Source organism: Coregonus lavaretus (genome assembly GCF_964263955.1).
Source record: "Coregonus lavaretus genome assembly, chromosome: 4".
Classification (NCBI taxonomy): domain Eukaryota; kingdom Metazoa; phylum Chordata; class Actinopteri; order Salmoniformes; family Salmonidae; genus Coregonus; species Coregonus lavaretus.
In genome coordinates, this window is record NC_139991.1 from 36564393 (window position 1) to 36580225 (window position 15833).

Below are 15833 nucleotides of genomic sequence, written 5' to 3' on the forward strand. Positions count from 1 at the left end.
TGTAAACCATTCTGTAGTTGTCCCTTTAAACACCCTAAGGTCAACATCCCCATAGTGTTCACATTTCTCTCATGTTGTAGCTACATAAAAATATTAAATAATTTATTTGGGAAATATCCAGACTTTGCTATTTTCTTCATTACCATGCTGATGATTTCAAGTTCTATTGAATTTATTTTGATCTGTTAAAGGCATTGAATTCATGTTTAGTATATTTACAAAATTTAGTATGTTTAGTTTTTTTCTCTGTGAAGTAAGTTCATTTAAAGTTATGATTTGGTTTATGTAGATACATTCCAATGTTTAACACACAGTAACCAAGAACCTCATCTAATTTGCATATTCATACTGAGTTTGCAGCAAACAAAATGTTAGTCACAAGTTTCCTAGAGTTGTTTGCCAGAAGTTCACAAGTTGCCGCAAATTTACCGCAACAGTTTGCCACAAAACTAATTTGCATGTGAAAATGAGCTTGCCACAAACAGTAGAATGTTCGCCATAAGTTTCCCAGAATTGTTTGCCAGAAGTTCACAATTTGCGGCAAATTGGCCAAAGGTTTGCCACAACTGTTTGCCAGAAACCTGTTTTTTCAATAAGGGAAATATTACCACTACCTTTAAAACCATGTCTATGAGGGATGTAACAATTCACTTATGTATCGGTCCCGATTCAAATGTTTAAGATATGACTGACTGCATCGGTACACGGACCCCAAACCGATTCAAATGTAGCATGCATCGGTCAGAAAATCGATTCAAACATTACGCATCGCTGATTCACAAAAATGTTTTGCTCATTACTTTCTTTCTACCTTCCGAAAATACCTCGTATTTTTTTTACAACTGAAGCGTCCTCTCCTTCAGTGTCGAACTAAGCATGTAACTGTGTTGACAGTTATTGATCTACAAGTCATTTTGCATGCCGAACAACCCTAGGCAATGTCAGTAACCTAGTCAAACTGCGCACTGTGCCCAGCTTCGCACGATGACCAATGCAAGGTAGGCGGCCTGTTCCTGATCTTGCTCATCTGCGCGGCACCTTCAGCATTCAAATGCTAAAATGGCTTGCGTGAGATTAGGCTTTATTAGTTGAGTGACAACCTATGTAATTTGCTAGGTAATTGTTATCTATGCAGTGTTGAAAATGCTGTTTTACCGAAATAAAAGTAAGCTACCGGAGACGCAACTCATCTGGCTATAGGCTACCTGCTGAACGGGGCTTACAATAGATTTTATTCAGATTGTTCAGGTTCACCATCAGCAATAGTTTGGTACACTCTTAGAAAAAATTGTTCCAGAAGGGTTCTTCGGCTGTCCTCATTGGAGAACCCTTTGAAAAACCATTTTTGGCTCCAGGTAGAACCTATATGGTTCCAGATAGAACCCTTTCCACAAAGGGTTCTACCTGGAACTAAAAAGGGTTCTACCTGGAACCAAAAAGGGTTCTCCTATGGGGACAGCCGAAGAACCCTTCTGGAACCCTTTTTCTAAGAGTAGTTTTGCTTTAAACAATCAGTGTATATATGGTCATTTTTAGATATACAGGTTATAGTTGATCATTTGCGAGGTGCACTGCATGGCCTAAGCGGGAGTAGAAAAGAAGCTCACTAAAAACCTACAAACGATCAAAACCATTTGATTTTGAGATGGGGTGAAATCCAAAGTTGTGCTATATATTCATTGGCTATGCCATAGCTAATTTATAAATGAGAAATATTGATGCCTTACTAGCTCAAACAATTAATATACTAAAATGACCATTTAATGGGTCCCCTGTAGCTCAGTTGGTAGAGCATGGCGCTTGCAACGCCAGGGTTGTGGGTTCGTTTCCCACAGGGGGCCAGTATGAAAATGTATGCACTCATTAACTGTAAGTCGCTCTGGATAAGAGCGTCTGCTAAATGACTAAAATGTAAATGTAATTAGTGGGTGATGGTGATTTCAGAACCAAAGTGGGGGGACAAAAAACAGGCTACATTGCCCTCCCTCATTTGATAGTGGTAGTGGGGTGGTAGATGCCTAGTCTCCCTTATGACTAAGATCGGGTGCCTACATAGTACATACACAATTTACACACACAGTAAATACACCATAGACATGCATAATTTACACACACGTCAGCACAGACAGATCCAGCTCAAAGGCCCAGCTCATGAACTCAGCAGCAGCAGATTTGAATTTATAATATATAAATATGAATGTGTTTATGCAACAAATGTTAGTGCATCGAACCAAATCGCATCGATTCGTTTCAAACTCAAATGTATCGAATCGGAGCCCATGTATCTAGATACAGTACGTATTGAATTGTCTTGAAATGGAAAGATGCACATCCCTAATGTCCACCTTTATTTCCCAAACACAATTCAACACAATCACAATCTATCATTGTCAGCATATTTTAACACAAGCTTAACACCTAACAAACACGTAAAAATGTATGCACGCATGACTGTAAGTCGCTTTGGATAAAAGCGTCTGCTAAATGGCATATTTATTTATTTATTTAGTACCATTTTTTAAATTTATTTTTTATTTTATTTTTACCCAATGCAAACATTTTGACTATATTAGCCCAGACAGATACAAGGATGCACTTTCATGCTAGGTTTAGGATGACATATTGAAGCTTATAGAGACCCCAAATGATGTACAGTATAGAACAATATTAAAATTATCTTCTTTGGTTTAGATACAAGCATCATGAAACCTCCATGTGGTTTCTTCCTTCAGACTCCATGAAATATTTGGTCAAACAAATAATTCTGTGTGTTGTTTCCTAGAAACAAGGGTGGCTCAATATGACCCAGGTTTTCACTCAACCAACTTGTGTATGTCAATAGTGTTGGATCTGTGAAATCCACATGTATTGATCATATCTTCACTAATGCTACAGAGCTTTGCTCCAAAACAATATCAGTTCCCATTGGGGCAATAACAAAGGTTATTTTTAAGAGATCATATCAAATGTTTTCTCAGGACTCTAAAACAATGTATGTTGGTCTGATGTGTATGAGGAAGTGAATCCAGATGCAGCACTTGGAGTATTTGTAAAATGATTCTTGCCAGTTATTGACAAACAAGCACCTGTTAAGAAACAGCTTGGATGTCGGCCCACCACCTCAAGCACAACCTCGACAAGACCGAGCTGCTCTTCCTCCCGGGGAAGGCCTGCCCGCTCCAAGACCTCTCCATCACAGTCCACGATGTCCCCCTCCCAGAGTGCAAAGAACCTTGGCGTGACCCTGGACAACACCCTGTCGTTTTCTGCAAATATCAAAGCAGTGCAGGTTCATGCTCTTCAACATCTGTAGAGTACGGCCCTACCTCACACAGGAAGCGGTGCATGTCCTAATCCAGGCACTTGTCATCTCCCGTCTGGACTACTGCAACTCGCTGTTGGCTGGGCTCCCCGCTTGTGCCATCAAACCCCTGCACCTTATCCAGAACGCTGCAGCCCGCCTGGTGTTCGACCTTCCCAAGTTCTCCCATGTCACCCCACTCCTCCACACACTACACTGGCTTCCAGTCAAAGCTCACATCCACTACAAGACCATGGTACTAGCATATGGAGCAGCAAGAGGAACTGCCAATCCCTACCTTCAGGCTATGCTCAAAACCAATATAACAAAACCTTAGGATATAGATAATTTGAATTTGGTCAAGTTAGTGTGGGAGAGGTGGAAAAATGATTGTTATCCATCAATAATAAATAAGCCACCAGGTATAGACAACCTAGATAGGAAACTATTGAGAATGGTAGCAGACTGTATTGCCACACCTATTTGCTATATCTTTATCCAAAGCCTAAAGGAGTGTGGAAGGAAGCTAAAGTAATTCCACTGCCTAAAAATAGTAAAGCACCCTTTGCTGGCTCTAACAGCCACCCAATCAGTTTGCTGCCTGCTCTTAGTAAACTGATGGAGAGGATTGTGTTTGACCAAACACAATGCTATTTTTCAGAGAACATGCATGTAGGGAAGGGCACTCAACTTGTACTGCACTGACTCAGATGACTGATTGGCTAAATAGATAATTAGATGATAGTTGGAGCTGCATTGTTAGATTTCAGTGTAGCCTTTGATGTGATTGATCATAATTAGTTTTTGAAAAAACTTTGCTTTACATCACCTGCCATCACATGGTTGGAGATGGGGCTGGGTGATATGGCCTAAAAACTTATGGGCAAATCACAATATGAGCATTGTTGCACTATTAAAGGTCAATACACTGCATTTCAAACAGTCATGAATAATTGAATGAATTCAGGGCTTGTAAAATTATACAAAGGTTAAATATAAGCCTTCCACAACCATAATACCCACCAATAATTTTATTATTTTATCAATAATAACTGATCTGGCTTTCAAGTCTGTCTATGAAAATGCTATTTTTGTTAGAAAATTTTAATAGAACCATGCGCAATGCACATCCACTAATAATGACCCGCTTCTGGTAGCAGGCATTATAGAAAATTAACACAGGTCTCATAAACAATCTCTCAAGCGCAAGCCCAGATGCTAGTGAGTAGCCAGCTAATCTTAGTATTTAAAGTCTAGCAAACTTGGATCCATTTGCTTGCTAAACAAGGTAGAACAGTTAAACTGTTATGAATACATCCTTCTGTCTCCAACTGTTTGAACAACAGCCTGTTCACTTTGTTTAGATGTTGAAATCAAGTGGCCTACTTTTAGTTTTTTTATAGTAGTAGGCTAACTGCTGTCTGTCCGTCCCAGTCCCCTTTTGGTTGCCGATTTTCTGGATGAGTTGGTCTCCAGCTCACTCCAGCTCCTTTCTTCCATGGTAACGCTCACTGATGGAATACATTTCTCTGTTTTGGTTTGCAACACGTTTCTCTCTGTTTATGTGGAGTGTTAGGCTAGCTCTCATCTGATAGAAACCTGAGAGAAAAGTATGGCAGTACTCAGTGGCCAAAACCCAGCGATTGTCTTCATTATTACTTTATTTTAAGGTTGGGCGGTGTCCAGATTTTCATACCTTTATCGTTCCTGTGCCATACCCGGGGCATATATGGTATTACCGGCATTGCACACAAGGTGGCATATGTTTTGGTTTATAGTTTTAAAAAATCCCAACAAGTGACCTGTTAACAGAATACGAACAAATGCTAACAAGTACTAGCAAATTCCCATAGCAGGTGCTAGCTAAATGCTAACCAGCACAAACAAACAAACTAATTGCAAGGATGGACAACCCAGCTCATAAAGTTATACAAGTATCTCAAAGGCTACTCAGTTTGCTGCACGCACAAAACAAATATTGTTAAACAGCATGGATCTTAATCCAAGAGGGGATTTTCTCTGACTGCTCTTAGCCAACAAGATCAAGCTTCTTACCATTTTACATTTGACATTTTAGTCATTTAGCAGACGCTCTTATCCAGAGCGACTTACAGGAGCAATTAGGGTTAAGTGCCTTGCTTAAGGGCACATCGACAGATTTTTCACCTAGTCGGCTCGGGGATTAGAACCAGCGACCTTTCGGTTACTGTCACAACGCTCTTACCCACTAAGCTACCTGCCGCCCCGTTATGTGGCTAGCTTGCAAGTTAGCAAACCAGTAAAACCAATAAAAAGAAAAGATTAAGATGGGCAGTCTGAGATATGGCTTTTTTCTTTGCAACTCTGCCTAGAAGGTCAGCGTCCCGGAGTCGCCTCTTCACTGTTGACGTTGAGACTGGTGTTTTGCGGGTACTATTTAATGAAGCTGCCAGTTGAGGACCTGTGAGGCGCCTGTTTCTCAAACTAGACACTCTAATGTACAGTGGGGGGGAAAAAGTATTTAGTCAGCCACCAATTGTGCAAGTTCTCCCACTTAAAAAGATGAGAGGCCTGTAATTTCCATCATAGGTACACGTCAACTATGACAGACAAATTGAGGAAAAAAAATCCAGAAAATCACATTGTAGGATTTTTAATGAATTTATTTGCAAATAAGTATTTGGTCACCTACAAACAAGCAAGATTTCTGGCTCTCACAGACCTGTAACTTCTTCTTTAAGAGGCTCCTCTGTCCTCCACTCGTTACCTGTATTAATGGCACCTGTTTGAACTTGTTATCAGTATAAAAGACACCTGTCCACAACCTCAAACAGTCACACTCCAAACTCCACTATGGCCAAGACCAAAGAGCTGTCAAAGGACACCAGAAACAAAATTGTAGACCTGCACCAGGCTGGGAAGACTGAATCTGCAATAGGTAAGCAGCTTGGTTTGAAGAAATCAACTGTGGGAGCAATTATTAGGAAATGGAAGACATACAAGACCACTGATAATCTCCCTCGATCTGGGGCTCCACGCAAGACCTCACCCCGTGGGGTCAAAATGATCACAAGAACGGTGAGCAAAAATCCCAGAACCACACGGGGGGACCTAGTGAATGACCTGCAGAGAGCTGGGACCAAAGTAACAAAGCCTACCATCAGTAACACACTACGCCGCCAGACGTAGTGCCAGACGTGTCCCCCTGCTTAAGCCAGTACATGTCCAGGCCCGTCTGAAGTTTGCTAGAGTGCATTTGGATGATCCAGAAGAGGATTGGGAGAATGTCATATGGTCAGATGAAACCAAAATATAACTTTTTGGTAAAAACTCAACTTGTCGTGTTTGGAGGACAAAGAATGCTGAGTTGCATCCAAAGAACACCATACCTACTGTGAAGCATGGGGGTGGAAACATATCATGCTTTGGGGCTGTTTTTCTGCAAAGGGACCAGGACGACTGATCCGTGTAAAGGAAAGAATGAATGGGGCCATGTATCATGAGATTTTGAGTGAACCTCCTTCCATCAGCAAGGGCATTGAAGATGAAACATGGCTGGGTCTTTCAGCATGACAATGATCCCAAACACACCACCCGGGCAACGAAGGAGTGGCTTCGTAAGAAGCATTTCAAGGTCCTGGAGTGGCCTAGCCAGTCTCCAGATCTCAACCCCATAGAAAATCTTTGGAGGGAGTTGAAAGTCCGTGTTGCCCAGCGACAGCCCCAAAACATCACTGCTCTAGAGGAGATCTGCATGGAGGAATGGGCCAAAATACCAGCAACAGTGTGTGAAAACCTTGTAAAGACTTATAGAAAACGTTTGACCTGTGTCATTGCCAACAAAGGGTATATAACAAAGTATTGAGAAACTTTTGTTATTGACCGAATACTTATTTTCCACCATAATTTGCAAATAAATTCATTAAAAATCCTACAATGTGATTTTCTGGATTTTTTTTTCTCATTTTGTCTGTCACAGTTGACGTGTACCTATGATGAAAATTACAGGCCTCTCATCTTTTTAAGTGGGAGAACTTGCACAATTGGTGGCTGACTAAATACTTTTTCCCCCCACTGTATTTGTCCTCTTGCTCAGTTGTGCACTGGGGCCTCCCACTCCTCTTTCTATTCTGGATAGAGCCAATTTGCGCTGTTCTGTGAAGGGAGTAGTACACAGCGTTGTACGAGATCTTCAGTTTCTTGGCAATTTCTCGCATAGAATAGCCTTCATTGCTCAGAACAAGAATAGACTGACGAGTTTCAGAAGGAAGTGATTTGTTTCTGGACATTTTGAGCCTGTAATCGAACCCACAATTGCTGATGCTCCAGATACTCAACTAGTCTCAAGAAGGCCAGTTTTATTGCTGCTTTAATCAGCACAACAGTTTTCAGCTGTGCTAACATAATTGAAAAAGGGTTTTCTAATGATCAATTAGCCTTTTAAAATGATAAACTTGGATTAGCAAACACAACGTGCCATTGGAACACATGACTGATGGTTGTTGATAATGGGCCTCTCTACGCCTATGTAGATATTCCATAAAAAATCAGCCGTTTCCATATACAATAGCCATTTACAACATGAACAATGTCTACACTGTAGACATTGTTAATGTTGTAAATGGATCAATTTGATGTTATTTTAATGGACAAAAAAATTACTTTTCTTTCGAAAACAAGGACATTTCTAAGTGACCCCAATTTTTGAACGGTAATATACACTGCTCAATAAATTTCACATGCTGTTGTGCAAATGGTATAGACAACAGGTGGAAATTATAAGCAATTAGCAAGACACCCCCCAATAAAGGACTGGTTTTGCAGGTGGTGACCACAGACCACTTCTCAGTTCCTATGCTTCCTGGCTGATGTTTTGGTCACTTTTGAATGCTGGCGGTGCTTTCACTCTAGTGGTAGCATGAGACTGAGTCTACAACCCACACAAGTGGCTCAGGTAGTGCAGCACATCCAGGATGGCACATCAATGCGAGCTGTGGCAAGAAGGTTTGCTGTGTCTGTCAGCGTAGCAGGACTGTTACCTCTGCCTTTGTGCAAGGAGGAGCAGGAGGAGCACTGCCAGAGCCCTGCAAAATGACCTCCAGCAGGCCACAAATGTGCATGTGTCTGCTCAAACGGTCAGAAACAGACTCCATGAGGGTGGTATGAGGGCCCGACGTCCACAGGTGGGGGTTGTGCTTACAGCCCAACACCGTGCAGGACGTTTGGCATTTGCCAGAGAACCCCAAGATTGGCAAATTCGCCACTGGCGCCCTGTGCTCTTCACAGATGAAAGCAGGTTCACACTGAGCACATGTGACAGACGTGACAGAGTCTGGAGACGCAGTGGAGAACATTCTGCTGCCTGCAACATCCTCCAGCATGACCGGTTTGGCGGTGGGTCAGTCATGGTGTGGGGTGGCATTTCTTTGGGGTGCCGCATAGCCCTCCATGTGCTCGCCAGAGATAGCCTGACTGCCATTAGGTACCGAGATGAGATCCTCAGACCCCTTGTGAGACCATATGCTGGTGCGGTTGGCCCTGGAGACCTCATGTGGCTGGAGTGTGTCAGCAGTTCCTGCAAGAGGAAGGCATTGATGCTATGGACTGGCCCGCCCGTTCCCCAGACCTGAATCCAATTGAGCACATCTGGGACATCATGTCTCGCTCCTTCCACCAACGCCACGTTGCACCACAGACTGTCCAGGAGTTGGCGGATGCTTTAGTCCAGGTCTGGGAGGAGATCCCTCAGGAGACCATCCAGGAGCATGCCCAGGCGTTGTAGGGAGGTCATACAGGCACGTGGAGGCCACACACACTACTGAACCTCATTTTGACTTGTTTTAAGGACATTACATCAAAGTTGGATCAGCCTGTAGTGTGGTTTTCCACTTTAATATTGAGGGTGACTCCAAATCCAGACCTCCATGGGTTGATAAATTTGATTTCCATTGATAATTTTTGTGTGATTTTGTTGTCAGCACATTCAACTATGTTAAGTAAAAAGTATTTAATAAGATTATTTCATTCATTCAGATCTAGGATGTGTTATTTTAGTGTTCCCTTTATTTTTTTGAGCAGTGTATATATAGGAAGTGATGTAGACAATTGTATTTATGGAAGTTACAATATATCTGCAATATTAAAGCTGATCTACCCCCCAAAAAATACAAAATAAAAATGAAATAAAATAAAATAAAAACACAACAAAAAAACAAAAAAGGGGGTTAAATACTTATTGACGCAAGACATTTCAGCTTTTCATTTTTAATTATCTGTCATTAAAAACATAACTCTAAGTTGAATGCACCAATTTGTAAGTAGCTCTGGATAAGAGCGTCTGCTAAATGACGTAAATGTAACTGCACTTTGACATTATGGGGTATTGTGTGTGTGTGTGTGTGTAGGCCAGTGACATTTTTTCTCTCAATTTAATCCAATTTAAATTCAGGCTGTAACACAACAAAATGTGGAAAAAGTGAAGGGGTGTTAGCCATGCAATCTCCATAGACAAACATTGGCAGTAGAATGGCCTTACTGAAGAGCTCAGTGACTTTCAATGTGGCACCGTCATAGGATGCCAACTTTCCAACAAATCAGTTCGTCAAATTTCTGCCCTGCTAGAGCTGACCCGGTCAACTGTAAGTACTGTTATTGTGAAGTGGACACATCTAGGAGCAACAACGGCTCAGCCGTGAAGTGGTAGGCCACACAAGCTCACAGAATGGGACCGCAGAGTGCTGAAGCACGTAAAAATCGTCTGTCCTCGGTTGCAACACTCACTACCGAGTTCCAAACTGCCTCTGGAAGTAATGTCAGCACAAGAACTGTTCGTCGGGAGCTTCATAAAATGGGTTTTCATGGCCGAGCAGCTGTACACAAGCCTAAGATCACAAGGGCTGGAATGGTGTAAAGCTCGCCGCCATTGGACTCTGGAGCAGTGGAAACTCGTTCTCTGGAGTGATCAATCACACTTCACCATCTGGCAGTCCGACTGACAAATCTGGGTTTGGTGGATGCCAGGAGAACACTACCTGCCCCAATGCATAGTGCCAACTGTAAAGTTCGGTGGAGGAGGAATAATGGTCTGGGGCTGTTTTTCATGGTTCGTGCTAGGCCCCTTAGTTCCAGTGAAGGGAAACCTTAATGCTACAACATACAATGACATTCTAGATGATTCTGTGCTTCCAACTTTGTGGCAACAGTTTGGGGAAGGCCCTTTCCTGTTTCATGACAATGCCCCCGTGCACAAAGTGAGGTCCATACAGAAATGGTTTGTCGAGAACTTTACTGGCCTGCACAGAGCCCTGACCTCAACCCATTGAACATCTTTGGGATAAATTGGAACGCCGACTGCGAGCCAGACCTAATCGCCCAACATCAGTGCCCGACTTCACTAATGCTGTTGTGGCTGAATGGAAGCAAGTCCCCGCAGCAATGTTCCAACATCTAGTGGAAAGCCTTCCCAGAAGCGTGGGGGACCAATTCCATATTAATGCCCATGATTTTGGAATGAGATGTTCGACGAGTCATGTAGTGTATGTCTACCGGCAATAGTATTTTCTCACCTTATTTGGTACTTTGGTGGTTTATATTGTTATACAGGCCTGTATGATTAATTTAAGGAATTCCTACCCCTTGCTTTCATGATAGGCATACTGTTTTGTTTAGGGACAAAGCTCTGTGTCTGTCTGTCTTTGGAACTCAAAGTATTCTGCCAGCATTGAAAATAATGTGGCTTTAGGATGGTTAGCCTACACATTAACACAGTGTACATGTCTCACCCGGAGGCCATTTAGATGACAGTCATTCAACCCTCATTGGATTCACCTCATTGAAATGAATGACTGACGATCGATAACCATACTCAGCAGAATCCTAACTTGAGATAATGTGTGCTAACAGAGACTTTTGTGCAATCCTTCCGTTATGTCAATGACAGATTTGAGTTACATATCTCAATTTAGGATTGGGCCTATATTCACTAACACCTGTCTCCCCTGTCTCACACTGATTGATTGTGCGTCAATGAGGTTGACTACCATACATTAGTCTGTGCAAAATCACAGTTCTACAAATCACCATCAGGATAAGCGATTTGACGTCTTGCTTTTCTCAAACTGGTTCCCTAACAAACATGCTGAACATATTGTATCTCCCCTGTATACACAGAGTTCCCACATCCCATTAATTGATGCCCTGATGATGGCCTACACAGTGGAGATGATCAGCATAGAGCGGGTGGTAGGCTGCGTCAAACGCTTCTCTACCTTCAGCGCCTCCAAGGAGCTACCCTTTGACCTGGAGGACGCAATGATCTTCTGGATCAACAAGGTGAGCCGTGTGTGCGTGCGTCAAGGTTTCCGTTAGGAAAATGTGGCACCGGACATTTGACCGGCAACATTTTAATTTATCGGACATTTAAGAAATGTACCGGACCCATATGCATTGGGTGCGTAACCTGATCAGGGCATCCACCCACGGTGCTCAGAATGACAGAAATTAAATTCATATTAACAGAACATGCAAGTCGAGGATGCAACGATGTGCGGTCCTTCTTACCGAATTCTGATGTGAGAATAACTATTCACATTTACTTTTCCTCAGCCAACACGACAAGTAATGAACAGCAAAATCACTAGCCTATGTCAATCTACTATAGTAGAAAAGTTTAAGCAACCTATTCTTTTGGTCAGCTTGTCGAGAAATAAATACAGTTGAAGTCGGAAGTTTACATACACCTTAGCCAAATACATTTAAACTCAGTTTTTCACAATTCCTGACATTTAATCTGAGTAAAAATTCCCTGTCTTGGTCAGTTAGGATCACCACTTTATTTTAAGAATGTGAAATGTCAGAATAATAGTAGAGAGAATGATTTATTTCAGCTTTTATTTCTTTCATCACATTCCCAGTGGGTCAGAAGTTTACATACACTCAATTAGTATTTGGTAGCATTGCCTTTAAATTGTTTAACTTGGGTCAAACGTTTCGGGTAGCCTTCCACAAGCTTCCCACAATAAATTGGGTGAATTTTGGCCCATTCCTCCTGACAGAGCTGGTGTAACTGAGTCAGGTTTGTAGGCCTCCTTGCTCGCACACGCTTTTTCAGTTCTGCCCACAAATTGAGGTCAGGGCTTTGTGATGGCCACTCCAATACCTTGACTTTGTTGTCCTTAAGCCATTTTGCCACAACTTTGGAAGTATGCTTGGGGTTATTGTCCATTTGGAAGACCCATTTGCGACCAAGCTTTAACTTCCTGACTGATGTCTTGAGATGTTGCTTCAATATATCCACATAATTTTCTTTCCTCATGATGCCATCTGTTTTGTGAAGTGCACCAGTCCCTCCTGCAGCAAAGCACCCCCACAGCATGAGGCTGCCACCCCCGTGCTTCACGGTTGGGATGGTGTTCTTCGGCTTGCAAGCGACCCCCTTTTTCCTCCAAACATAACGATGGTCATTATGGCCAAACCGTTCTATTTTTGTTTCATCAGACCAGAGGACATTTCTCCAAAAAGTACGATCTTTGTCCCCATGTGCAGTTGCAAACTGTAGTCTGGCTTTTTTAATGGTGGTTTTGGAGCAGTGCTTCCTTGCTGAGCGGCCTTTCAGGTTATGCCGATATAGGACTTGTTTTACTGTGGATATAGATACTTTTGTACCTGTTTCCTCCAGCATCTTCACAAGGTCCTTTGCTGTTGTTCTGGGATTGACTTGCACTTTTCGCACCAAAGTACGTTCATCTCTAGGAGACAGAACGCGTCTCCTTCCTGAGCGGTATGACGGCTGCGTGGTCCCATGGTGTTTATACTTGCGTACTATTGTTTGTACAGATGAACGTGGTACCTTCAGGCATTTGGAAATTGTTCCCAAGGATGAACCAGACTTGTGGAGGTCTACAATTTTTTTTCTGAGGTCTTGGCTGATTTATTATGATTTTCCCATGATGTCAAGCAAAGAGGCACTGAGTTTGAAGGTAGGCCTTGAAATACATCCACAGGTATACCTCCAATTGACTCAAATGATGTCAATTAGCCTATCAGAAGCTTCTAAAGCCATGACGTCATTTTCTGGAATTTTCCAAGCTGTTTAAAGGCACAGTCAACTTAGTGTATGTAAACTTCTGACCCACTGGAATTGTGATACAGTGAATTATAAGTGAAATAATCTGTCTGTAAACAATTGTCTGAAAAATTACTTGTGTCATGCACAAAGTAGATGTCCTAACCGACTTGCCAAAACTATAGTTTGTTAACAATAAATTTGTGGAGTGGTTGAAAAACAAGTTTTAATGACTCCAACCTAAGTGTATGTAAACTTCCGACTTCAACTGTGGCCTATTCCAAATAGACTCTGGGAAAGTTTTGAGAAGATAGATCCGAAATTCATACAACCAGTAGGCCTACAGTAGAAAACCTTTAAAAAACAATGAGTCTGATGCAACAGATCAGAACATTTAGCTTAAAATATTGATAAACTATTATTTATTCACATTAGCGCATTAATGTGCTAAAGGCAGTAGGCTAAGTGTGAATGTTCATTCCATAATGCAATTAGCAGGAAAACACTTGTCAAAAGGGCACTGCACATGCGAGCGGTTTCATGTGACAGAGATGAAAATATCTGTTAGACATTTAGAAAGAGACGAGATCTAATGGGCCACTTTGAAGCATGGTAAGATATGCCTCATATGTATTAAAACATTCAGGTTTCAAACAATTTCAAAATGCATACTGCCTCCAGCTCATTGCAGTGGTGTGTGACGTGCTGATAAAGCCTGCCTTCCGTTGCAGTTTGATTTCACGTTCAAAACAACTGGGAACTCGGAAATCTCCGACTTCAGTGCGTTCAAGTCAGCTGGGAACTGGGGGAAAAAACGTTTTGAACAGTCATCCAACTTGGAATTCTAACTCTTTCCAGAGCTCTTACTTTTTGAAGATTACTGATGTCATGATTTGACCTCATATTTTTCAGAGTTTCCAGTTGTATTGAAAGCATCACAAGATGCTGCAGCAGCAGATTTTGTGTTGTCTTGACAGATTTTCCACTCAAAGGCTCTGTATCTGTATGCTGTACGCGTGTGATAAATAAGATACATAACGAATATACTGTACACACGCTAAGTATGACCGGCAAATGTATCTACATCGACTTGCATTTCCAACAATTAATAGGCTAAAAAGCATTATTACGCAATAGGATTTTTTTCTTCTTCTCCCGGACAGTTGGCCAGCGGCAATTTTTATTTATCAGCTTTTCTATTATTTTATCGGACAAAAGCCTGCTATTCCCGGCTAACGGAAACCCTGGTGGGCATCAACAATGTGTGTTTGTGTGAGTGTGAGAGAGCAGGACTACATGTGTGTGTGTAGTGTACTGACCATTGTCTGTCCCCCAGGTGAATATGAAGATGAAGGAGATCACAGAGAAAGAGACCAAAATGAAGCAGCATCTGCTAGAGTCCCCCAGCCACCAAAAGGTATTCTCAAGTTTTTCCCTCGCTCTCTTGCACGCTCTCTCTTGCTATCTCTCTCTCGCACGCTCTCTCTTGCTATCTCTCTCTCTCTCGCTATCTTTCTCGCTCGCTATCTTTCTCTCGCACTCTCTCAATTCAATTAAAAGGGCTTTATTGGCACTCTCTCCTGTATTGCTTTCTTTTCTTTCTCAGTTGCATTGCTTTCTTTTTTTCTCACGTTTTCTTTCTTTTTCACTCAGTCTCTCACTTTCTCTCTCTTCAATTCCCAATTACCATCCCTCAGTGTTCACCTACCATTGTTAAGGCAGGGGGGCTCCCTACCTACCTCTGCCCTCTCCCTAAAACAATGTGTGTTTGTAACAGGAAATGTTGGTGTCAGCAGCCCTGGATACTGTTTCTGGGGCCTCTAGTTACGGCACCCCGCCAAATAAAAAAAACCTGGGTGAAACACTGCATCTTAGGTTGACCTTCTCATTAACATGAGCATTTGCATGTCAGCCTGTATTTTTCTGGTCCCTGTGTTGGCCTGTTAAGATCAACTCTAAATGCTTGATTTGAACCTTCTCAGACACCCTATTCTCCCTATATAGTGCACTACTTTAGACCTGAGCCTTTAAAAGTAGTTCACTATACAGGCTAATAGTGTTATTTTGGGATGCGACCCATAGTTTAACCATGAAGTGTGGATCTGATCCCTTCCTGTCACTGCATCTGACCTTTGACCTGTCTATTGCTCTTCCTGTTTGTGTCTCCCTAAACTCCTCCCCCCCGCCTCTTGGATACGTAGTCTCCCTCCAAATGGTACTGGAAGCTTGTACCTGTAAGTGGAAATGACTACAGCTTCTCCTATTGTGTGTGTGTGTCAGGGTTTCCGTTAGCCGGCAATTGCCAGATTTTGCCCCCAACAATTATGTGAAAAGCCGATAAATAAAATCTTTGCTGGCCAAAAAATCCCTTTGCAAATGCAAAATAATGCTTTTTATTAATTGATGGAAATACCAGTCAATGTAAATGCATTTGACTATCATGCTTATCGGCCTATAGGTTAATTTGCATAATTGAGTGGAATTAAATTG

General features: G+C 42.1%; 1 protein-coding gene across 1 annotated transcript in view; it reads left to right on the plus strand.

Annotated features, from left to right (window-relative positions):
- Positions 1–15833, plus strand: part of LOC311127651 (calmodulin-regulated spectrin-associated protein 1-B-like) — a 190689-nt gene that overhangs the window by 95094 nt on the left and 79762 nt on the right. The window contains exons 4-5 of the mRNA XM_084159485.1: positions 11450–11611; positions 14680–14760. Of these exons, the coding sequence (XP_084015611.1) occupies positions 11450–11611; positions 14680–14760 (243 nt within the window). The remainder of the gene's footprint in view (positions 1–11449; positions 11612–14679; positions 14761–15833) is intronic.